We start from the raw sequence: 26,412 nt of genomic DNA on the forward strand, positions 1-26,412 counted from the left end.
CTTGCTGAAACGCTGCTGTAGTTGTAAAATGTAATATGACTAGAACAACAATGTCATTTGCTTTTCCTTAAATGCATTTATTACCAATACAGGAAGAAATTCATATGATACTATATGGCATTGTAATGCACTGTGCAGGTGGATGCTGTGAGTGGTGTGCTGAGGATTGGGAAGGAGCTAGACTATGAAAAACAACAATTCTTCAATCTAACATTATTGGCTGAAGACAGGGGCATGCCCGTTCTCCAGTCTCAGACATTTGTGGAGGTGGAGGTGTGTAACGCAAACATGCACACACTCACACACACGCTTGCACACATACACACACACACACATACATGCACGCACACGCACATGCACACACACACACACACACACACACACACACACACACACACACACACACACACACACACACACACACACACACACACACACACACATTCTCTACTGTGATTTGTCTGACATGGATGTGTCTGATAAGGTTAATATTTTTGTACTGAAGCTTCTGATTGTTGATTCTTTGTGACTCTGAATCGCCATCATGTCACACTTAAACTTGCCACTATATTCCTAGACTATCAACAGTAAATTATTTTAGGTTTAACAGCAGGACACCACACCCCATCTATTCAATTGCAGGGGGATTCTAGGATGCACTGCTGGCTTAAATTGAAGGATTAATTGACAAAAACATTGATGAAATGAATAAAGAATGTGCAAAGAAAATACAAAGAATATTAGAAATGACCAGGAAAAGAGAAAAGAGGTATAGATAAAGAGAAGCCAATGAGTTATAGTGAGATTTTTAAACTTTGAGAGAATATAGATGTGAACTGTGCAACTTAAAATCAGGAAGATCTAACATTTTGCATATGTAGGTTTTACGCATAGTCTTTATGTAGCTGTGGTCAAGGATGAACCTCATCATAGGGCTGGGCGAAATAGCAGTATTATATCAATATTGCAATATTAAATTAGATGTCATCTGGGATTTTGAGTAGTTGTTGTGCTGGACCTCCGTGGTGAAGAGGGAGCTGAGCCTGAAGGCAAAGTTCTTGATTTAGGGTAGAGACAGAAGAATACAAGAAGCTGAAGAGAGCTTCCTTGGTAGGATGGCTGGATTCACCCATAGGGATAAGGTGAGGAGTTCAGGCATCAGATCAGATTGGAGCTTGGAGCTAGTTGAGGAGGTTCGGACATCTAATTAGGATACCTCCACCCTACACCTCCCTGTGGAGGTGCTCTGGCCAAATTTGACTGAGAGAAGACCTCAGGGCGGACTCAGAATATACTGGTGGGACTGTATCCCAGCTGGTCTGAGAATGCCTTGGGTTCACCCTGGAGGAGCTGGTGGACATGATCAGGTAAAAAGACATCTGGGCTGACCTGCTCATCATGATACTGGCAGGGAAGTAATGGCTCAGTGGTTCGATGGATTCTTATAAAGAGGTTTTCTAAAGTTATTAGACTGTTCTACCTGTTCTATTATTTTCCTCTACCTGTGTGGTCATCACATTCATATTACTATTGATTGTTTTGCAGAAATATCTTGTGTGTAAATGTCTCATGAAAGCACCAAAAAACCACCCCTGCAGTTCATCTCAGTATTGATATTGAGGTGTTCAGCCAAATGTATTATGATTATTTTGTCCATAATGCCCAGCCCTAACATTAAATCTGTAGTGGGCGACATAAATAGCTAATAGCCGTTATTAAATAAAAGGCGGATATTGTGCTGATATATCATCAAACATCATTTATCAGTCTAACTCCAGAATTTACAAACACTCATCCGACACAACACTCTCCACCCTTCTTTTCTCAGTCAAAATAAGCTTAATCACTGTGTGTCACTGTAGGTGGTGGATGTCAATGAGAATCTGTACGCACCCTACTTCTCTGACTTTGCTGTGAGAGGCATGGTGAAGGAGAACTCTCGCACCGGCACAAGCGTCCTGACAGTCAGCGCGAAGGACGACGACAAGGGAAGGGATGGCGTGTTGAGGTACTCTGTTGGAGGAGGCAGCAGTCTGGGCACTTTCTCCATTGATGAAGACACAGGTGCGACACAAGATCAATTCTGAAGCCTTTTTATGTAAAGTGAAAATCCATAGCTCACAGTGGCATGCTAGAAACATCAATATCTCAATGTATTGCTAATCTTGGTACATCATAAGCACTTCTTACTCTTTGTGACTGTGAACAAGTCAATGTGTGTGTGTCTGTGTCTTGTCTGTGTGTGTACCTCCCCTGATTCACTTTTTCTTATGTCTGCTGATTGCTTTCCTTTTTTTATTTTTTTGGCTGCAGACTGTAATCCAGCTTCTGTCACTCTCTGTTTAGTGTTTCACTGGTCAAAAATATGGAGACATCATCAGCACTTGTATCTAAGTGTGTGTGTGAGAGCGAGAGATTGAAAGAGTGTGAGACAGAGTCAGAGTCAGTGTGTTGGTGTGTGCCTTACATTGGGTGCTGTGTACTGGGAGATCATTACTGTAATGAGGGCAGCATGGCAGCTACAGTACAAGGGTGGTGGCCAGGCCTCAGGCAGCTCAGTACAACTGATCCAATGCTGTGTGGATAACATTGATCAAGGCTCCCATGCACAGCAGCCCCCTCCCTCCGCTGACATACACACGCCCAATCAGCTATGAAGTGTAGCAGAATCATTCTGACTTATCTTAGGCGGCCTGACCCAGAAAAAAAATGGCGTGCAGTTGTCTCCAGAACTGTCCGCTAGTGTTAAACCACAGCTGAAAACATGTTGATCCAGAGACGGAATGGACGGGCCTTGACTCATTCATCCACTTCACCCAGGGATAAAATGAATCAAATGGCCAGTGTAAAAATAGGCGAGTTCAAATTAGTTCATATTTTGGGAGAAAAAAGATGGTAAAACCATGGAGGGAAAGAAACATTTTTTTTTTTTTTTTGCCAAAAAGCACTCATCATTACCAAAAAGGCAATAGTAAATATGTCATTCCTTGTGACTGATGAAGTCCCCTGTTTGGGCCAATCAATCACAAATGTGTCACCTTTTTAAAGCCGTAATTGTAGCTCCCCCTCTGGCTGATCAAAGTAATTTTGAAAATGTGAAAATGACATGGTGAGATGCATCAGTACGTCAAGTTTTGTCAAGTTCACACTCTGCCATCCATCCTATTAAAGTCGCAAATCATTTCTGTCAAATGGCACAAGTCACCATAAATAGGCATTGGCATGTATTTTTTATTGTACTGTCATTATTGTGCCAGTTAAAGGTAATATTCACTAAAATAGACACTAATAAGCCTCTTATCATTGCAGTTACCCTTCCAATTAAAATACACTATAGTCACTAATTAATTGCCACCAGTGCTTATGTTTTATTTAGCCTGCTAGCCACTGTTCTGCAAGCTATTATTCAGTGGTTTAATTTTACCAATTGTCATACAATAAATACAGTGCTAGGACTAATTTAAGGCTACTACTGACTAATAATTCTTAGTAGTAGTAATAAGTAGTAATAATTCTTTACTCGTGGATGCAACGGACTGTAACTAGCACTAGCCTCTAATTCAGTCTGATTTGGTATTGTACATTACTTACTGTTAATTAAAGACTACCCCTCATTCCATTCTTCAGTAGTTATATGGTTACTCTTTGCTCCTAAACTTGGACTGTTAGCTTTTCAATAATGCCTTGTTTTTATTCCACGTGACATGTGGAACACTAGGTTTGACCGGCAAATCCATAAAATATGCTTGAAAAAAATGAGCAAAAACTTCGCAGTTTTAACTGCAATAGTAGGACTGTTTTTTTAGAAAATTGCAACTTGTGAAATTAGAAGTGACCAAATTAGTTTAGTGGTATAGATTATTGACTAAAATAAGAGCACCAGAGGCTAATCACTTGCGACTAGTGCATTTTATGGAATAAATGATTTAAAACAAAAAAAACAAAATAAAACTGTGTGCTGTATTGTGCTGTCACTTTTACAACCTCTTTAATCACCTTCTGTCACACTAGTCCTACTGTACATGACTTGTAATGGAGGCCTCGACTGACCTTTAACTAGGCTAATTAGTATTGACTAGTTGGGATAGCAAACAAGAGAGAAACAGATAGACAGAGAGAGAATTTCATACTTTGACTCAATAGATAATGTTATGTAGATATGTAAGTTTAGGGACACTGTAGATGTACAAACATTGCACATGGACAGATCCCTACAGGCTTCTGTTCTAGCATTCAGTGTGGTTATTCGCCTCATTGTGAAAACCTTGACAGAGAGCACCAGAGCCAGAACAAAGAACATTTATTGAGTGTGGATTTTCCAGGGGAAATCAGGCTGCTTGTTAGTGCAGAAAGGAGGTAAGGGAGAGGGAGAGGGAAGTGGAAGTGAAGCGAAGACAGCAGGAAGGAAGAGGATGCAGTGGTGTCTTCAGTACATAAGAACTATAAGAAGAAAACTCTCACTCTTCCTCCGTTTTCTTTTTATTGATTTTTCTCCCTTGTTGGTTTTAAAGTTGTATTTTGTTTCTTTATCTTAATTTTTTTTTTTTTTTTTTGGTGATCCCATAAGACATTGAAAAGTCTCTGAATGATGCTTTGGTGGGGCCAGACGAGAAGATACAGCGAGTGCCAACTTTTACCTCGTGATGCGTTCCTCTTCATCTTTTAGTACAAGTCAGTGTTGTCAGGTGCAGCCAGTGAGTCGCACTGCTCTGTCATCCTACCATGCATTAATCTGCCATGTTGAGTGGCTCCTCTCTGACTGCTTGTCACTCTCTGGCTCTTAGCGCCAGACAGAAGTTTGTAGAATGAGAGGAAGAGAAAGAGGGGACAAGAGGGACTGAGAAATTCATTTTGTTTAATCTGTCTTAACTCATACATTCCTCCCCATGTACTTTGTAAGTCCACTCTGAACTCTATAATGCATCATGTATACCCCTTCACACCCCATCGTCTCTCTTGGCATTCTGTTTATGAATGCCCACTTCTCCTACATCCGATATTTAGATGTTTTAGATGACTCATTCCTGGGTGGGTGGAAAGCACAGGGGCTATCTATCACACGAGAGGCAAGATCTTCCTCAGCTTAAATCCTTAGCGCTCCTGCACTTTGAACAAAAATTGGTATTCTTGTCATTGCTTAGGGGGAAAGCAAGCCCAGCAATTTCTCATTGGGCAGCTGTCAGAAGCCGCTGCTCCTCTATTAGTGGGTGTGCAAGCAGGCTGCAGGATTTGTCACAGTCAGGATAAAGCATTCTTTAAGTTACATGCAAACACACTTTGAAAAAGTAATTTATTTCGCATTTGTTAGAATTAACAGACTATATTTTTTATGTGCATTTTACTACCAGACAGGGCCATTCAGTAATGTCTCTAAATACAGAGACGTCTGCACAAGACTTTCTTATCAACCTTGGGATTGATTGTTTGAAATGTGGCATTAATTATTCAGTCAGAGCAGTAAACCTGTTCCTCAGGTATAAATTAAGTGATGAGTAAACATGGCAGATGGATGTAAACTTGAACACGCTGAGAAGTTTTGTATCTGAAAACATGTCATGACCCCTCAACATTTTTCTTACTCTTTGAAGTGTGTTATTTATGGTGAGAATGGATGCTGTCAAATCAGATTTATATTGAATTCACAGAATAGCGCCTGTCGGTCTTAAAGTTCAAAGAGCTTTTGAAACAGCCTGCACTGTTTTCCTCGTCTCTCTCTGTCTAGCTATCTGACAAAGATGAGATGTGGTTTGAAAAGGACATGGTCAAGGACGACAGAGCAAGGATGTGTTTCAGAAAACACTTTACTATGCATTCTGCGTGCTCTGGGCAGCTGCTTAGTCATAATCTGACATATACACACACTTTCTGCTGAAACTGTAATACCCTAACCATGCAGCTGTGGGTAATGTAACAACACTGGCTGTAGACACAAGTGCATGAAGGAGCAGACACGTCCATAACTCCAGTAATTGTGATGTATGCCTGTATGACTGTCACCTGTGCATGTGCTGTCTGTGGTTAAGTGGAAAGTCAAGTCAGTTCATTGGCGCCTCAGGGAACAGCAGCCAATTGTTACAGCAAATCTAGCTCATTTTGTCATTACCTCATAACTGTAAGAAAGGATTGACATTTCCTTGGTGAATAACAATAATAATATGATACTTGATTGATCTCTGTTGTAAAATGGCTGTTCTTCCCAGACCTCCTCCCTCCTCTGGCTGATAGGGGTTCCATGTCTTGCTCAAAGGCATTTAGGCAGGTTGGTTGCTTGCCGACCAGAGATGGTGCCTCCTGCTACTAAGCCACCTTGATACCACTGCATAGTACAACCAATACTAAAGCTAATACTAATGTTATTGTTATAGCTTGTTACACGTCTTAAAATTGCAGTCTGCAAAACTGTCAAGGGTTTATTGACAGAGTCAACAGAACAAAAAATCAAAACAAAGCGTTGAATAAGCGTGGAATTTGACTAGTTGAGTCTACATGGGTCTTATTGGTTCTCATCATGAGCGCTTGGTTCTCGTCACTTACTGCATTTTTTGTAAGTTGAATCTCAAATCAAACTTCAGTTTTACATAGTGCCGCTTTAACAAAGTCACAAAAATACAGCACATACAGTAATGAAACATTGAACAATCAGTCATAATTATCTGCTATAGTATCTACAAAACTATCTATAAATCATACACATAAGTGATTGCATCACCTATATTCCAAACTGATTAAAAATTCTTAATTAACCAGTGCCCTGCCATGTTTTAGGTGCTCAGAGAGTATACATAATTAGAGCGGTATTGAGCAACAGTAAATATACATGTTTGCACGTCCAGTCTGAACGCTATCTAGGGGTCACGCTGGGGTTAATTCTCTGCGTATGTCCTCACAGACACTCAAACGCATCGTCAGACTCCAGCAGCACAAACACACAGAGGCCAGCTCTTATCGAGTTGCTCTAAATTAGTTTAGTTGTCAGGACCATAAGATATCAGGAGCGGGTTGGCTCTTGAGGCGCCATGTGTTGAAACAAAGCGGCTGAGCTAGTTTGTGCAGAAACTCACTGCACAAACTGCTCATTTTGCTCCTTTTATCAGTATAGTTTGCATATCATGACTATTGTCTTTCTGCTACAAGATACATTTGATCTTAACTTTATTGTCAAGATTTCTTTGTTTAAAAAAAAAAAAATGAGTGTGACAAACTCATGACCCTGTACCATCGTGATCCATGGCTCCATGGCTCTCTAACTTTTGAGTTTGCAGTGTGTGTGCGTGTGTGTGTGTGTGTGTGTGTGCGTGTGCGTGTGTGTGTGTGCAGGGGCATCGTATATGGGGGAAAAGTTAGGACAATTCCAAGGGCCCTTGCCCTGACAGGGGCCCCAAAAAATAGGTAAAAACTAATATAAAATGATTAAATCATCATCGGGTAATTTTTTTTTTTCATGGGGCCCAAAATTCCTGGCGGCACCCCTGTGTGTGTGTGTGTGTGTGTGTGCGTATGTCTTTTTGGGACTGTTTATACGGACAGCCCTGCATGACTGATTTAGAAAAAAAAAAAAAAAAACATCCAAGTGTCACCCATTGTGAGCTTTCTCTTTGTCCCTCAAGAGGTCACCCAGACTGTCAGCTGCTCACCTTCCTTAAGGCCACTAGACTCACACCCCAGTGAGTGTTTGTTCATGTGTATGTATGTGCGTATGGGCGTCTGTGTGTGTCTGTGTGTGGGTGTCTGACTTTATTGGCGCAGTGCAGTTCAGGGTGTCTGTTTTGCACTGAGTGAATAGCAGCGGGAGCAGTTTGGTCAGCTGTGATTAGCGGTAGAGAGGCTGAAGCATTGAAGGTGACTACAGTGGCGCTACTAATGCCTGTGAATGTCACTGCAGCCAGAAGAGAAAGTTTACTCAAAATTTTCTGTCTTTGCCTTTGCAAACTTCATTGTATTCAAAGACTTTCCTGGGAGATCTGTTAGGCACATAGTATACTGTTGACACACTGCCACTGCCTACACAGATATTCATAAATCCAAATTAAAAAAAAAAAAAAAAAATGCATTAATCTGTCTCTCTACCCCAACAGGAGTGATTTACACTGCTGGTATCCTGGACTGCGAGACCAAAGACTCCTACTGGCTCACAGTCTATGCTACAGACAGAGGGGTTACACCTCTGTCAGCCTCTATTGAAGTCTTCATTCAGGTACCCACATTCTGCTGCCAATATTAGGATTAAGCTATGCATACCTAACAGGCCTTATGCATAAGAAATGTCTCGATTTTGCATAGGCAGATAACTATAAACATGACGTGCCCTGTAATGATAGACTTTGCAAATTGGAAAATCAGCCTAATCCTGTAATGTATGACATTTGCAAGACAGGGCTAATGTTCTTTTTCTCTGTTTTTACTGATAAAAATTCAGCCAACAACTGAGCACACTTTGGATGTTTATTGTTGACAAACTGACAAACATGTTAGTCTGATGATAACATGCCACTAGTGTAACCTGACAGATTTAATCATTTATCAGTAAAGCCCTTTTTGTATTTTCAGTATACCTAATGTATTTAGACAGATTACATTAAATAACGTAGTTATTTTTTTCATGGTTCAAATGTTTGTAATGCTTCAAACATCATGCAAACTAACCATGTCCTCCGTACTCCCCCACAGCACATTAGAGCACAGTATAGTCACAGTTGAATCCTTAAAGATTTGTCCATTGAAATGCAAAATGGTTGAAAGAGATGCTCAAAAAATGTTTTAAAGCTGGCAGTTTGCCTGTTTTCCTTGCCAGCAGGACAAACATCTAGCTCACTATAGACCTGCCGAAGTCTCTGAGATGCTTCAAGATTTTTGTCAGGTCTTTGGTGATGTTTGAAATGCCTGAGGTAGTTACCTTAGTAAAAAGAAATAACATACCAACGTATGCAGCTGGCTGGCATGCTAGTTCAGTGATCTTCTGTGATCTAATGAGCAGACGGCATCACTAACTTATTCACGTGCCTGTTTCTCTAAATCCCAAGCTACTGCTGCCCCCTTTTTTGAAGTTGTTCACAAAAAAGTAAAAATCATAAGTAAGATCATTTCAGTTGTGATATAATAAGTGATATTATCTTTCTAAATCTTACTATCTCTCTGAATCTTTGTGCATATTTTCTACTATAAATCTTTTGTTGTCCCAAAAGGTAAGAGGTGTTGTCTTTATCCATATCTGCCTTAGAAAAATACTGCAGTGTTACATTCTTTGCCAAGGCAGACCTGGCAATTATTCTTATTCTTATTCTTATTCTTATTCTTATTCTTATTCTTATTCTAATTCTTATTTTTATTCTTATTCTTATTCTTATTGTCATCAAATAAGCTACAGTCCAAAATGCAAAGTCAAATGCACTCCAGTGGTGCTAGAACACTCTTTGCCCTGTTGGGAAAAGTTCAACCGTCTATTAAAAAATAAATAATATTAATAAATAATATAATATAAAAAAATATTCAAGGTTCTGCATGGTCAGGTGTGGTTGTGTGCTCAGGTGCTTCACTCCCAGGCATCCTTTGCTAGCTTTTGCTGAAACACACACACATAAACAGAGAGATTAATCAGGCACAGGTGCTCCTCATTGACCGGCTGAACCTTCCTGGCTCGACCCGCCTCCAGACCGACGCTCAGTCACCGCCCTGCTTGCCACAGTAACCACTCTTCATCTACGCTGTAGATGTCAGATTAATTTGCAGTGCATTTAAAGTAGTAATTTGTGGCATTTCATGCAAACACATTTCCATTTTGCTACTCCTTTTCTCTGATTTGGTTTATTCCCAGTAGTGAATCTAGCCATACCCCCCAGTCCCTGAAAGCTGTTACATTTGCTTCATCTCTGTTCTGCACACCCAGCGGTGGGTGGATTTTGTCAAGGGAAAAATCGTCTAGCACACTAGAGGTGATGCATTTTACATTACCTGCAGCAAGAGCAGAGGTTTGTTTGGGGGGGGGGAAGAAAAGATGAACACAGTATTTAGAATAAGTAGCACTAGTCTACATGGTGGAACCCACAAAGAAAAGAGCACAACACATAGAAACACTTCCTCAAGTACAATTGATAAGCTGTCAGTGCAACTTTCTTAATAGAGATGTAACCCAATTTTGCTTTATCTGAAAGGCAATCCACGTGATTTAATTACATGTACAGTTATATGTTGTAAGCAGAGAAAATATTCTCTCCAAACTAAGCCAAGAGGTGAAAAAAAAAACAACAACAATGTGTCCATCGAATTGAGCAAAATCTGCAGGTAACACAACAATACATTTTCCTCACAGCAGCAGAATACGGCATGCTGTCAAACAATATAAGTCCTTGGGGTGAGGTTGTTGTGTTTTATCAACAAATTTTGCCAATTCAGGTCCCACTCACATACAAAAGGAAAGGGAAAATGATTTATTACTGTCTCTTACTCAGCACCGCCCCTCTTTCTCCCTTCCTCTGTCTCTCTCAGGTAGAAGATGTCAATGACAATGCTCCTCTGACCTCTGATCCTATCTACCATCCAGTTGTCATGGAGAACTCTCCAAAGGATGTGTCAGTCATCCATATCCAGGCACAGGACCCAGACCTCACAGCCACACCTAGCCGCTTGAGTTATCGCATCACTGCTGGCAACCCGCAGAACTTCTTCTCTATCAACCCCAAAACAGGTGAGACACACACACACACAAAGACAAACAAATGCAACGTATCATGTGGATTTTAATAAAGGAAATGTGCCGAGCAACATCACTGGCAGTGTCATGCCATATTACACTGTCTAATAAGCAATGTCCTTTATAACAAAACATTTCAGTATTCTTTAAATGCTGACTGACAAATTGTTTCGTCCCACTCTGCCTACGTTATTTTAATGTATCTTAAAAGGCGTTGGCACTCATGCAAAAATCAAGGGACTTTTGCACCCACACAGACAGACATGTACATTGAGGACATTTCTTAGACACCCAGACACCTTTTTACTTTTGGACAGACTCTCCCGTGGAGGTGAAAACCGACTGCAACGTGCTGGAACAAGTTAGTGCCTAATTAAAAGAGTTTTGTATATGTGAATTTCCTCCTCTAATGTGAGGAACTGCATTCTTGCTTCTCATCAGGAGGTTACATGAATTACTTAAGGAATGGGTGTTGTGAATAATTTCAAAGCCATTTGGTATTCCTTTAGTGTAGGTCCTTAACTAAGGCTCAAAGAGTATATTTTTGTTCTGTAATATGAAGCAAAAACATGATTTTCTCCGATAGTTCAAAGCATCTAAAGAAAAAGTTAAAGCTGGTGTTGTCGACAAATAAGATTTATGAGTAAAAGCTGGAATATGGAATGAGGTTTTCATTGTGTTTTTATTATGAAACACCATAGGGATTCTTCATAACTCCTTCTTATGCATTATTAGGGGTGATATGAAAACACTAATGAACCTCACCTTATTTTTATAGAAATAATTACTTACTCGGGAAAGTTTTGCCAAAGTGATGATTGCATCTGTACATCACACACTCTCTATCTAAACAAATAAATTGAGCATGAGAGCCCGGGGAGATTCATATTTATTCTGAGCGCAATCATTTGTCGAAGCCCTTACTGAAGAGGTGAAATGCTTTACTCAAATAACGACCAAAAAACAAAAAAAAAAAAAAAAAAAAAACACCAAATACATGCAGTATTAAAGATTAGTTTCAAGGAATACTTAAATCTCTTCAGGATAGTCTGGTTGGAGAGATATTATTAACTCGGTGGCTCGTCTGTTTGCACAGATGGGCAAAGGCAGGAGTTCCAGTCCAGTCTTGTATTATGCAATAGTTTAAACTGGTTTCCCTGACAAGAGAAGACAAGAGATAACAAAGCATGTTAATCTAGATATCATAATTTCTAGTTTCAATAATTCACACAACACCGGTAATTTAACTACAAACACACTTACTAGGTAAACCAAGGAATGCAGAAATAACTTGACCACTATTTAAACTTACAAACAATACAAGAAATAAATCATAAACTACTAAAGCTGCTTTAAATGCATTTTAAATGCAAAGGAAACTTGCATGTACATCATATACACAGATCAAACTGGAGAGATGCGCCATGCACATGTGGCCAGCCAGCTTCCTTGTTCTCCTCACTAGACTGGCTCATCAGTGTTTCAGTGAAAACACAAGGTCAAAACCACTGTTAAGCACATGTCAGCTTTTAGTTCACTGGCTGTTACAGGAACTTGCATGCTGATTCAAGGAACTGTAAATGTTGCGATCAAAAACCCATGGCCCATATTCAATATTCAAAATGTCCATAATTAGGTCATTCTGTTTCCCTCTATGAAAATGTCATTGGGTATTATAATGCGATGGTTACAATATTGACAGAGCATATGGAAGCAGGCTGGGCTGAACCACGGTGAAATGTGGAATATTGATCGCAACAGACATATCAGCCCTTGTGCACCCTTGTTACTACACACACTGTACCTGAGACACACACACACTTACACTTACTATGTGACAAACTCTTGACCCCTGATAATACTTGAATATGTCCAGCAATGGCATATGAAATACGGTACGGCTCATGATATTTGTGGACTGTATTGATCAGTTACTGTACATAGTTATGCATAGTCCAGTTGTGATAAATTAATGGAAAGTTATTGATGGAGTAGAAAAATCATATCAAGTTGATTTGTTTTCAACAGCAGTTATGTTCACACATCCAGAAGCTGTGTCTGTATGATTTATTAGTGTGTGTGTGTGTATGTGTGTGTGTGTGTGTGTGTGTGTGTGTGTGTGTGTGTGTAAGGGAGAGAGAGATAGAATATATGTGTGACAGTTTAATCGGTTAATTAATTGGTGGCAGCAGTGTGTTAGAGATGACAGCTCAGTAATAATGAGCTGATGAAGGTGATATGCCACATTATATGAATGCCAGTTGAGCGAACTGTGAGTGTGTGTGTGTGTGTGTGTGTGTGTGTGTGTGTGTGTGTGTGTGTGTGTTTGTGTGTGTGTTTGTGTGTGTACGCACATGTGTTTATGTATGCCTCTGTGTGAACGATGCAGACATCTAACAACTGTATATAAATGATTTATGTGCATGTCTGCCAGCTTGTGTGTCTGTGTGCATGCAAGTGTGTGCTCATTCCTCTGTGTGTGTGTGTGTGTGTGTGTGTGTGTATGTGTGTGTGTGTGTGTGTGTGTGTGTATGTGTGTGTGTGTGTGTGTTTTCTCATTTGTTTGTGTATGTGTGTGTGCCACAGGGGAGAGTTCCCAGCCATCTGAGCCCTGCTGTCTGTCTCTGTCAAAGTTCCACAGTATTTTGTTATCTGTTATCTGCATTAATTCTATGCCAGGGAAGTCTTTGCTACAAAGATTGATGACCCTCCTGTTCTTAACATGATAAATAAACTTTCACTTTTTGCAAAGATGAGCAATTGGTTTTCAGTGTTTCTAGCAACTTTTTCTGGCTCTGAGGAGCCACACATCAGTATCATATAAGCTTCTGTACACATGCACATTGCATGTTTTAATTTTGGTCAAATTTGGTCATATACAAGATACAACTCACTGCTATGATTTTCTCAGTGGTGTCACTTACAGTGCCACTATATCACTGATGTCATTTAGGCATGAATGAACTGAGACATGCGCTCGATATGAATCAATCATCTTACTTCACACATTTCCTCAAATATACCAGAATGATTTCATTGTAGAGATGAATGAACAAACCCGATCTGGGTAATTTACTTTCATGCACTGTGTGAAAGTAAACACACTGAACCCAACTGTGAAAAAGCACGTCCTAGGTGGTCAAACAAGATTTTTTTTTTTTTTTTCAAATTCACACTCTCAACAGAGGTGTGAATTTGATGGAGTCGAGGTACCACAACAGCACCACAGAGGTACTCAAAGCGTATTGAAGCGTAAGTTTGAATGAGTCCTTAGTGTGGAGATGTGCTGTGACAGCGTACAGTGCTGTCTGCTTGTCTGTGGGAGTGAGTGAGGCTCCCCCCCTCTGGGGACAAAAACAGAACAGATACATGTTGACATTGGGTGTTAGATGCAGTGTCTCTTGTTAAAGCAGGCATCTGTACAGAGGGCTGTCATGGAGTCATGCGTCTGTGTGACCTTTTTCACGACCCTCTATTGGATTGTATTTGCCTTGTCATACCAGGACAATAAATTATGTATTGTACATGGGTGAGTCAATATTCATAATCAATGATGAGCGGAAATTTACATTTTTTATTTTGAATCTCTAACACAAATCTTGTTTTTTCTGTCTTTGTTTGTGTATTTTTTATGCCATCTCCTGTTATGAAATGTATGAACGCAGTAGCCTAATTATGCCCCATTGTGGCTGATTTTCAAATATACATTACTCCTAGCTAACTGGGTTAGCTTTATTGATTGATGTAACTCCCAATATGCTATAAATTATAGGAGGAGGACACCAAAGATATAAAATTTAAAGGAGGCCACTCGACCACAATGTTTTTTTGAAGGCTGATATCTTATAATGTTTTATTCTATTAAAATGGAGGATTTTCCAATTTTAGATCTGCTGTGAGCTGTGGATCATTGATTTTTATCAGAGTGGTTACTAGTGGAGTGTTTTGCTGAACAACGCCCCCCACCATCCCCCCACCCTGCCAGTCTCTCCCCTACAGCCTGTGACCGCTGCTCTAGATTTACTCCTAATTTGCTTAATTGAAGTTAGCCTGCATAGCTAGCTCAAGGTGACACCGTGATGTGTGCGTGCATGCGTGTATGAGTCTGTGTGACTGTGGTGTGCACCACGGTTACATTCTATGCACTGACTGTCGACTGCAGACATTTCAAGCATCCAAAACAATCCTGCCTTGCTGAGATGCAGCGCTTCATTACGCCGAACACCGAAACAAACACACTCATACCACCCAAGCACGTTCACTTTAACTGTCCTACATAAAAAGTCAACACTGCCAATGAATTCATAATACACACAAACCTCTGTGAAAACGTGCTTATGCGGGCATGCACGGTTGTTTGTGTGTGTATGTTTTTCTGTGTGTGTATGCGCATGGTTGCAGTATGATTAATGGGTGAGGACATATAGGTTCTGGTTGGGAATGAAACTTGATGAATGAAAACTGAAACATGTCTGTGACCAAAAAAATAGTAGCAAAAAACAGCATGTATCTTTGCTTTTGGATTTAAATGGTAGAATTGGACGGCAAAGGGTGCAGTCTGAACAAATAATTGACCATTTCAGCTTTTATTATGCGTGCACATGCACATAATGAGATTGTGAAAGATGTGACATTGATCAACAACATTCATTCATGTTGAACAACAAAAGTAGGCTTCTAACAGAGTTATTCTGGTTGCCCTCTAAGAGCTGAGGCTAAATCTGCCTGTATATTAAGGTCTGGAATTATTTTTTTCTTCTTCTGCCGGCCACAATAATGTTTGAGGGTTTTTTTGTTTGCTGAACCCACAAGGTTTCACCATCTAAACCCAGCAATTATCGACTAACTCAGACTTAGGTTGAGTGGTGTGTGTTTGTGTGTGGAAGGAGTTGCTGGGGAGAAATAGACAGTGATAAAAAGAAATGGGGCTTCGGTGAGTGCCCGATTAAGTGAATGAATTTCCAGTGTATACATACAGAGAGTGATAACTACTGTAGCATATTAAAGAGAATGACAAAATGAGAAATGACACAGGCAGGCAGAGAGAACAAAAAACATCTGGGAGAAAAGGGAACTGTGCCTGCCTGTGATCTCTAATGCATGCTGTAGCATTCTTCACTTACATCATTTGATTTGGATCAAAGCTAGTATTGACAACCCCAGTGTGCTCCTTGTGCCCTGGTGGCATGCAGGGTAACTGTGACCCTCAACTAAATATTGCAAATGTTGTCTGCACATTGTACTGTGGGCAACTAATATGTGTGTGTGTGTGTGACTCTGCACATGTGTGCACACCTTCTTTATTGGAATTGAAACTCTTAACCAGTTGGAATGTTTAAAAATGTTAAAGGATGTGTGTTCTTGAATAGAGAGACATGGACAAAGAAACACTGATACCCGAGGAATCTCTACACTGAATTGAATTGTCACCTTTGAGGTCTGGGCACAATAAATGGTGAAAAGACGGCAACCAGTGGGTCTTTATCAACTTTTTGCATATCATTGTTCACATTTTTTAATCTGAAATTGCTGTTCTGTGGTCTTTAGGGCTGATCACAACAACTGCAAGGAAGCTGGACAGAGAACAACAGGCTGAGCACTTCTTAGAGGTATAGTAAAAGCTGAACGGTGTTTAGTATTTTATATTATTATTATTTATCTAGCCCTGCCACCTGCCACAGCCCACTATTAACACAGACAGGGTAGAGGACAACCCTGGCAGACCCTCAAGACTCCATAAACCATGATGAATGGCTGTAGTTGAGGCCCCAGGTTTAGGATTTTCTAAATGTAATCATTCATCATTGGTTATCTCCTCTACTCAGGATGGGAGCAGGGAGGAGAGGAGCTGGTCTGCCCAGCATTTGATAAGCCCAGACACTGGGCATACAGATAGCTCCGTGATTACCATTTCTGTTGCTCCCGCTGCTCTGCATGCAGATGAACCCGATAATAAGAGATTCTCGACTTTAGAGACTAAAGCAAACTTTTACTTCCTCAGCCGTTTCTTGCAACTTATTAAATTATGTTGAATCTAAAGGCACCATGCACCGCTACAAAAAGGAATAGAATAACTCTTGGGTTTGAGTTGACCTGCGCTATTTCATCTTGGTGGCTGCAACTGTACTACCAATTGACTTGTCAAGACTCAAAAACACTTTGTACTTCTTCAGCAAGGCAAAGTCCAGTCCTTGTTAAGAACCTGGTTTATGACAATACACTGCCAAATGGGAAGAGCAGAAGTGGGAAAAAAAGCAGTAGAACAAACCCAAGAGAGAAACCAGAGTCTAACAGGATCGTATACTCTGAAAATTTACACCTCAGAGGAGCTTAAAATTGGGGGCAGAGAGGTCTGTGTTGTTACATGGTCCTGTCCTGTCGTGTCAATAGGGACGCCACTTTACCAGATGTCTAGAGTGTCTGTACACGCCACCTACTGCTCTGGCCGCCAGAATGTGCTGCTTGTCTGTGATTAAGAGTCCAGTGAGCAAGTCAGGCTGGCAGCCATAGTGATCTGATTCAATTGATCAGTGATCAGACCTCTGCCTCTGCCTCCAGGGGATCAATATTACAAAGAGATTCCCCGTGAGCCCAGCTCCACGTGGCCCTAAAAACCACAGGGACAGCCAGACAGGGGCACTCTGGATCTTGGCTCTCTGTCCTGACAAAAAATTATCTATGTGTATGAACTTTTGCACTCAAAATTAATATCGAACTAAAATATGTTCAAGGGACTAGGATTTATCTCCATTTACCTGCCTTGTGTGTGTGTATGTGTGTGGTTGTGCAATTTTCGTGTTTCCCAGGTAACAGTGATCGACGGTCCAGTGACCACTCGCCAGTCTACGGTGTGGGTCATAGTTCACATCGAGGATGAGAATGACAACCCGCCGACCTTCCCAGAGGTCACCTACCGTATCAGCCTGCCTGAACGTGACCGCAACAAGCGTGGCGACCCAGTCTACCGTGTGTTTGCCTATGACCGTGACCTGGGAGCCAATGGCAACATCACCTACAGTATTGTGGAGGGAAACGAAGATGAAAAGTTCACCATCGACCCGAGGACTGCCATGGTGTCATCAAAGAAGATGGTTACAGCAGGAAGTTTTGACATCCTCACGGTGAGTACATGCCCGTAGGCTCTATAGCTTGATCTTTCTTTTGATGAGAACAATTGATCTCACTGAAAGGTGGTGCCTGGATAAAGAATTTAGTCAAGTGTGACAGGTTTCATCTAAAAATAGAGTCAGCGAGACGACAATTTAATGACGGAACTGGAAGAAGCTTGCCGTCGGGACAAGTCTTCCACAAGCAAGCCAAAGCCAGTCGGGGTTGTGTTTCTACATCATTTACTTCTGGCAGCAGCATGCTCCGGTGGCATGAATTTAATCAGTGTACTGATCTTCTCCACTTCCATCTTGCTTCTGTGATAGTGGGTGAACAATGTTCTAACTGCATATGACTAAAAAGACATTGTTCTAAATAGTCCAGTGCGTTCTTGAGGGGTAGTGCTTCACAAAGATGTATCAAAAATATAATTGGATCCAATGATATAAAATAAACAAGAAAAAGAGGTTAGGCTTATACTTAGATGGGGTCAGCCAACCTCAATCAAAAAATATCAAGGCACACTTTTTTTTTTTGCAGAGAATTAAAAGCATACCACCTATGTGTTTCAATGTATAGCTTTTGGTAAGGGAGTGTTGCACTACATAATTGATCGTACATGTTGGAATTTACACAAGTGTGCTTTAGAAAGTTTGTGTGTACTACTAAATAAAAAAAAAAAGAAGAAATAGATATCAAGTATCTGATAGCCTATAGTTTGTGTCATATGAGATGTCATAGGCAAATAATTTGTGGAATCTGTAGGGAAGAATAATTGTACTTATGATTCCTAGTTGGTCCAAAGCTCTACTTAGGCTTTATCTGCAAGACAGTAGGGTATTTTCTGCATTAACCTTTAAAACATGTGCTAGATCAATGGCCTACAGAACAGCTGTAGCTTTCGTACATGGAGTTTTTCTGCACAGTGATTAGTTTCCACAATACTTGCTTCTCATACACATGTTCGTCCACCAAAACAGATTCCCACCAACACTGTTCTGAAAGGCTGCTGCTCAGCACCTTGACTTAAAGTGACACAAAGTTGTGTAGCACATTAACATGTATATGTTCTGGAGCTCAGTATAAGTTTATATTCTGACACTCAGGTTCACTGGGAGCTCTTCTGTTTTATGCCTCCCCATTGATGTGTATTGTGTTCACAGAACAGCTCTCAAAAACAGTTTCAACTAAAATATATGAACAAGTCACGAACAGGGCTCAAAATGATTATATTTTTACAATGAGGAAAACCTGGAATGTAAGTCCAGTGAACTGTATCGACACTCTCATTCAGACAGTTATATTTTGAAAATTCAGTGCTGTGTTACAAAAAGTGACCAAAGAAAATGACCACTGCTTCCCTAAGGCTTGTGTCTTCTTAATCATTGAATCATTAAAGAGCTCACTGAATTGGAGCATCTTTTTTCAGTTGTTCCCAATGACGAGAGAGCATCTTTTTCCAGAGTGCTCTGACTTTTTTTGCGGCTGGTCCAAGCACTTCTAGTTGAAAATCTCTGAACTTGCAGAAACAGAAATGCACCGGTGTTGTTACTGTCACTCCTTTTCAGGCAACCAATTAGATTGTCACCCTGGGACCGACTCATCACCTATGTGACAGTTTTAAATTTGTAACAACCACGGAAATGGAGGAGACACATGTTCTGGTCATGTCATCTAATTTTGAGCTATTTTCAAGGTTACAAGGATACAAGGAAGTTTATTTGTCATTATACAACAGGTTGTATAGTGAAATTAAAATGTGGTTCCCTCTTTATTGATTAATTGATTGATTGTGTAGAAAATAGAATTATTAAGCCTGGAGGAGTTCAGATGGTGCATTTAGTAGTCTCACAGCCTGAGGGAAGAAGCTGCTCTGTAGTCTGGTGGTACGGTAGCGGATACTTCTGTATCTTTTGCCTGATGGCAGCAGGGTGAACAGGATGTGGCTGGAGTGGCTCTTGTCTTTTAGGATCCTTTTGGCTCTGCGCAGGCACCTCACCGCTCCGATATCACTGAGGCTTGGTAGATGGGTACCAATGATGTTTTGGGCAGTTTTAACCACTTGTTGCAGAGTCTTCCTGTCCTGGGCCGTGCACATTCCATGCCAGTTTGTGATGTTTCCAGTCAGGATGCTCTCAATCGCTCCTTTGTAGAAGCTGACAAGAACTTGGCATGGGAATATTGCTTTCTTAAGTTTCCTTAAGAAATACAGCTGTTTCTGAGCTTTTTTAACCAGGGCAGAGATATGTGAAGTCCATGACAGGTTCTCTGTTATGTTGATTCCCAGGAACGTAAAACTGCTCACTTGCTCCACCTCAGCTCCATTGATGTAGACAGGGTTGTGTGTTTTTGCCTCCTTTTTTCGAAAATCAACTATCAGCTCTTTGGTTTTGCTGACGTTGAGCAGTAGGTTGTTTTCTGTGCACTATTCTGCAAGATGGTTGATTTCCTCCCGATATGAAAACTCATCATTGTTGGAAATCCGGCCGATGATGGTGGTGTCATCTGCGAACTTCACAATAGAGTTCTCTCCATGTCGGGGGTTGCAGTCGTGGGTGTACAGCGTGAACGGGAGGGGGCTGAGCACACAGCCCTGGGGCGCTCCGGTGTTGAGCACTAGGGTGGAGGAGGAGAGACTGCCAATCCGAACTGACTGGGGTCTGTTTGTGAGGAAGTCCAGTATCCAGTTGCAGAGAGTGGTACTGATGCCCAGAGTGTTCAGTTTTCCAATCAGCTTCGTGGGGGAGATTGTGTTGAAAGCTGAGCTGAAATCAACAAACAGCATTCTGATGTAGGTGCTGCTTTTCTCAAGGTGAGTGAAGACTGAGTGGAGAGCAGTGGAGATGGCATCCTCTGTGGATCTGTTGGTTCTGAATGCAAACTGCAGAGGGTCCAGACTGGCAGGGATGTTGTTCTTTATGTGCTGGAGAACCAGTTTCTCAAAGCACTTCATCAGGATGGGGGTGAGTGCCACAGGGCAGTAGTCATTTAGATCAGACACTGCAGACTTTTTAGGCACAGGGATGATGGTGGCTGTCTTGAAGCAGGTGGGAACACTCTCCTGTGACAGCGATATGTTGAAAATGTCAGTAATGACATCTACTAGCTGGTTGGCACATGTTTTTAGTACACGGCCAGGGATGTTGTCAGGCCCAGCAGCTTTACTCATATTCACTTTCAGCAGGACTTTCCTCACATCCACTGTGGATACTGACAGTGGCTGGTCCTCTGGAGGCAGAGTAGACTTTATAGCTGACTCCCTGTTGAGGAGGTCAAAGCGAGCATAAAATGTGTTTAGCTCGTCTGGTAACGTGGCCTCACACATGATGGGAGCGCTCCTGCTTTTGTAGCCTGTCACACTTTTGACCGCCTGCCACAAGTCTTTGCTGTTGTTGGTGTTGAGGTCTCTCTCCAGTCTCTGCTGATGCCTTCGCTTTGCCCGCTTTGCCAGCTTTCAGATTTGCTCTGGCAGTGTTGTAGGCTTCTTTGTCACCTGACTTAAAGGCAGCTTTTTTGGCTCTACATAGAGCTCCCACCTCTCCATTCATCCAGGCTTTCTCATTAGGGAATGATTTAACTGTCCTTATTTTTACCACATCATCAGCACATTTGCTGATGTATGATGTCATTGATGATGTGTATTCTTCAAGGTCAATATGGTTCTCCTGGGTAGCAGCAACCCTGAACATCTGCCAGTCTGTGCATTCAAAACAGTCCTGTAGAGCCGCTGCAGCTTCATCCGTCCACACTTTAACTGTTTTTACAGTTGGTTTGACCCTTTTTGTCAGCTGGATGTAGGTAGGCAGGAGAAGCAGGGAGATGTGGTCTGATTGGCCAAAATGAGGGACGAGAGAGGGCTCTGTAGCTGCCAGGAACATTGGTGTAGACATAGTCCAGTGTGTTGTTTCCTCTGGTGGAGATGTGGACGTGCTGGTGGAATCTTGGCAGAACAGTTCTGAGGTCTGTTTGATTAAAATCCCCAGCAACAATAATAACAGCATCTGGCTGTTTTGCCATGTGACTGCTGATGACCTCATACAATTCCTGGAGTGCATTTTTTGAACTTGCATCCGGTGGAATGTAATCAGCAGCAACAAAGATGCTGGTGAATTCTCTAGGCAGGTAATGGCCGATACACTATATGGGAAAAAAAGTGTTGAGATGCACCTCTTAATCATTGAATCACTGAATTTGAGCTTGGCACTGTAATAGTAATGTAATAGGATGCCACTGTTGCAAGAAGTCGGTTCATGAAATTTCTTCCCTCCTAGTTATTCCACCATCAGCTGTAAATAGTATTATTGCAAAGTTGAAGTGTTTGGGAACCACAGCAGCTCGGCCAACAAGTGGCAGACCATGTAAAGTTAGAGAGCGGGGTCGCTATTCTCTGCTTCCAACTTTGTGGAAGGCCCTTTTCTGTTCCAGCATGACTGAGCCCCAGTGCACAAAGCAGCTCCACAAAGGCATGGTTGGGTGAGTTTGGTGTGGAAGAACTTGACTGGCCCGCACAGAGCCCCGACCTCAACCCCAACCAACACCTTTGGGATGAACTACAACGGAGATTGTGAGCCAGGCCTTCTCGTCCAACATCAGTGTTTGACCTCACAAATGCTCTTCTGGATAAATGGACAGAAATTCCCACAGACACACTGCAAAATCTTGTAGAAAGCCTTCCCAGAAGAGTGGAAGCTGTTACAGCTGCAAAGGGGGGACCAATTCCATAATAATGCCTATAAATTTAGAATGGAAGGTCAGAAAAGCTCCTGTAGGTGTAATATATAGGTGGCACGATACTTTTGTCCATACTGTGTATGTCAAACAGACACTATCGTAACAATGAAAGAAAAGCCCATCTGTGGGAGCACAAGTCATGTAGAATGGTGATGTTGATATTTCAATATAGTTTCAATATAGATAGTTCAATATAGTTCAGTATAGTCATAGATAAAAACCCTGAGATGAGCAATGTTTTTCTTCTCTCACCACATAGCGCTGAGAAGCTCTTTATCCCAGCACCCTGCCAGCACTTTTCTGCTAGAAAAAACAGGCTAGGTGCACCGAAGCCCTTATGTGATACTCTTTGAGTCATGTTTGTAACTTATTCATATTTCAGTTAGAAGTTTCTTTGAAATTTGTCACAACATAGACTTATATTGAGCTCAAGAACATATACAGCCTCATGTGTTACTAAACCTCTGTGGTGCTCTAAGTCAAGGAGCTGACGGGTGTGATTGTTTTTTTTTTAGAGAAACAAACAGCTCAGGGTGTTTGTCTCCCTTATCCCACACTGGCATCGGGTTCTGCCTTTCTTCTGCCCTGACACAACACTGTGAAGAGAGGCCTAGTCAACCGAGACTAGAGTTATAGCAGTTTTGGGGGAAAAAAAAGAAAAAGTTTTTTTTTTTTTCCCCCCATCTTTCCATCTTCTCTTTTTACTTTCCTGGTAATAACTACACCATCAATTGAAAAAGGAAAATGCTGTCATTTACTTTGGGTTATGATGCTATCTGGTTTCTGATATGGCTGAGCAAGTCATGTCAAAACAGCAAGGTCAGACTCTCCATTAGTCTCTGGCTCTCAGTACAGTGTGGTCCCTAAACTGAACAGGGCATTTAGAGAAAGAAGGGTCAGCAGTCTCATTATCCTGTTATCAATAGTGAAGACAGAGAAATTAGTAATGGATGATGAGATATGGTGAACAATATAGTGAACAAGGTGTGTGTCTAACTCCAGGTGTTATGTCATGTAGTGAAAACAGGTGTGGATCATGTAAGTGTTAAGAGTGCAATATATGTGCATGTGGTAGGCCAGAGTTACTTTAACACTCATGCTCAATTTAAGTTAAATTTAATTTCAGTTTTATTTGTGTAGCGTCAAATCATAACAGAAGTTATCTCAAGGCGCTTTACAGAGGCCCAACAGATTATGGCTCATCCCACGAACCAAAGTCTCCCCCATGAGCAAGCACGTGGCGACGTGTCGAGGACAACAACAACATTTTAAGCCAGAGCAGCCAGAGAGAGAGAGAGAGAGAGAGAGAGAGAGAGAGAGAGAGAGAGAGAGAGAGAGAGAGAGAGAGAGAGAGCACAATGGAAATTTCACATACTAGGTTTCTACCTGAAAGGAATTGTAACATCAGATCGAGTGTTTTTACTTATTATTATTATTATTATTATTATTTTTTTTTTTTTTTTTAAATTTTATTTTACCTTTATTTAACCAGGAAAAACCCAGTTGAGATTAAAATTTCTTTCCAATGTGGTCCTGCCCACGATAGGCAATAATATAATGGTAAATGCAATGACCGGTTTCAAGATGTTCCTTGGATGGTTTTCTGGAATTTAATCCAGTTAATAATTATTTAGACTTTTTGCTTGAGGTTGCAGCTTCACTTTGTTCAAATAGTGGGTTCACTCTCTCCTGGATGGCTGAGCTGCATATATGATATTTTAGTCTTGTTCATCCTGTCCTTCAGATAAAAGCCGAGGACGGCGGTGATCCCCCACTGTGGTCCACCGTCACACTCCAAGTAGAGTGGGTCCGCAAGCCCGTCCCATCGCCTCTGCCCCTGCTCTTCACCCAGAGATACTACAATTTCTCTATTTCGGAGACAGCGGCTGTGGCTCAGCCTGTGGGAGTGGTCGCTGTCCGTCAGTCCAGCACACCTGTCTGGTTCGACATCATTGGTAAGACAGCCGCTGTATGATACTTAGTCAGAAGAGTGCCTTGCAAAAGCATTTGACTGTGATCAAACAGGGTCATAATAAGGCAAAACAATGTGACACACCTCAGATATATGTCAGACACCATGTGTAAAAGACAATGCACTAATTGTGCATGCCATGATTTTTATCTGTAACCCACGATTTGAAAAAAAAAAAAAAAAAAAGGGAAGACATCTGTGAATTAATGCTTTTTACTTTTCATGTAATGTTTCATGCCACTCTGGGAAGAATCTGCTCAACATTTCTTACGTCTGTGACTCAGATTTCACATTTACACTGTATTTAGAAATTCTTTGCAATAGTTTATTTTTAATTATTTAGATTTTTTTTTATTTTTATTTTTTTTATTCATCCTCCTTCTTACCAGATCCGCTGACTAGATCTTAATTGGACCAAATGGGATTTTATTGTACAGGCAGTACACACAGCACCTGATATATGGTTAATTTATGGATGGCATTAGAGCCCAGATCTTGAGGTTTGTATTGAAATATGAATCATTCCCTCACAAACATCATTGTTGAAAATGCGGAAGGCGCAGTTTCAATGGATTGTCCTGCTCTATTTTTTACTATGGAAGTCATCGGAAAAATTGAACAGGAAAAGGCCATAAATATTTGATCTTCTGTATTTTCTCAATCAGTATCAGGAGGGTGATGATTTGCATGTTCTCTGAAACTTTAAGAAGTTAATTCAAATATCATCCATGAATTAACAGATTCCATGCTGTGAGTATTCTAATGGAGAGTCTACTCAGCTAAAGGGTCTGGATATTTTTGCAAGGCACTGTGTATAAATGTTTTAGATCTTCGAACACGAGACTTTACTTGACTAACCAAAGATTTCTCTCTCTTCCAATATGAAGGAGGAAGACTTGCCAAAGATGTGTTCTACATTCCACAGAACGCATGTGGAAGGAACTGCTCACTTGACACAGGTCTGGTCGAAACTAATTTTACACAACCAAACCATCAGCTCAAATGCCGGAGGTCTGGAGACGTTCTTGTCATAAGACATGACTAGCTGGCTATGAGATTGAAATAGGATCCCCACACAAGCCCCCAGAAATGGTGCATCCGCTTTCTTATTCTGCTCAGGCACAGCGAGTTTCCATCGTCAACTTAGCTGAAGTGCTACTTTTCCAAGTAAATGTGACTTACTGTGTTGTTATTATAGTGATCCAACTATTAAGGAAGGAACTATCCACATCAGGGGTTAATTAAGATATGAGTTGCCATATAGAAGCCAAAATAGGCTATTGGCTATAGGCCACATTAGTATCAGCTCAGTTTTATTTCTAGCTAGCTAGATGTAGCAGCTTCCTTGCTGTTACAGTGCCAGTAGACAAGTGAGTGCCACCACCATGCTCCATCCTGGGGAAATTTGACTTTCCAGGGAAAATTTGACTTTGCTAGGGAAAATCAGTTTGGTTTGAATGATGATGACAGCCCACAGAATTACTTTTATGCCATTATTGTGTTTAAGTTTCTCCAGACCTCTCCAGAGTTATGATGCATGTTGGAGCGAAAAAAAAAAAAAAAAAAAAAAAAAAGTAATGTATACACATACTTACTCCCTGTGGAGAGTAATTTATTACGTTGCTCATTACATTACTTCACAATTTGCCTGGGACGCATTGTTAAGTAATTGTTAAGGATTGCACTACAGAAAAGGACAACATTTTCTGTACTTCATACAGTCCAACAAGCCCATTCATCCCTGCTTTTGTTACCCGTTGAAAATCAAATTTCAGATGCTAGGGGTCGGCAGACACTGAGCATCACTTGGGATCTGGGGGTCTTTGGCTTCCAGCTTTGTGTTGCATTTCGGGTTTGGGCACAATCACATTCTTCTCTTTTCGTGCAACAAATTTGAAGTACTGTGCATATCTCC

At 41.0% G+C, this 26,412-nt stretch overlaps 1 protein-coding gene across 1 annotated transcript in view; it reads left to right on the top strand.

Annotated features, from left to right (window-relative positions):
- Window positions 1-26,412, top strand: part of fat3b (FAT atypical cadherin 3b) — an 83,346-nt gene that overhangs the window by 4,079 nt on the left and 52,855 nt on the right. The window contains exons 3-10 of the mRNA XM_030068246.1: window positions 139-273; window positions 1,863-2,064; window positions 8,076-8,194; window positions 10,483-10,681; window positions 16,235-16,296; window positions 17,494-17,808; window positions 24,270-24,480; window positions 25,385-25,456. Of these exons, the coding sequence (XP_029924106.1) occupies window positions 139-273; window positions 1,863-2,064; window positions 8,076-8,194; window positions 10,483-10,681; window positions 16,235-16,296; window positions 17,494-17,808; window positions 24,270-24,480; window positions 25,385-25,456 (1,315 nt within the window). The remainder of the gene's footprint in view (window positions 1-138; window positions 274-1,862; window positions 2,065-8,075; window positions 8,195-10,482; window positions 10,682-16,234; window positions 16,297-17,493; window positions 17,809-24,269; window positions 24,481-25,384; window positions 25,457-26,412) is intronic.

The sequence above is a fragment of the Myripristis murdjan genome, chromosome 14 (genome assembly GCF_902150065.1).
Source record: "Myripristis murdjan chromosome 14, fMyrMur1.1, whole genome shotgun sequence".
Lineage (NCBI taxonomy): Eukaryota > Metazoa > Chordata > Actinopteri > Holocentriformes > Holocentridae > Myripristis > Myripristis murdjan.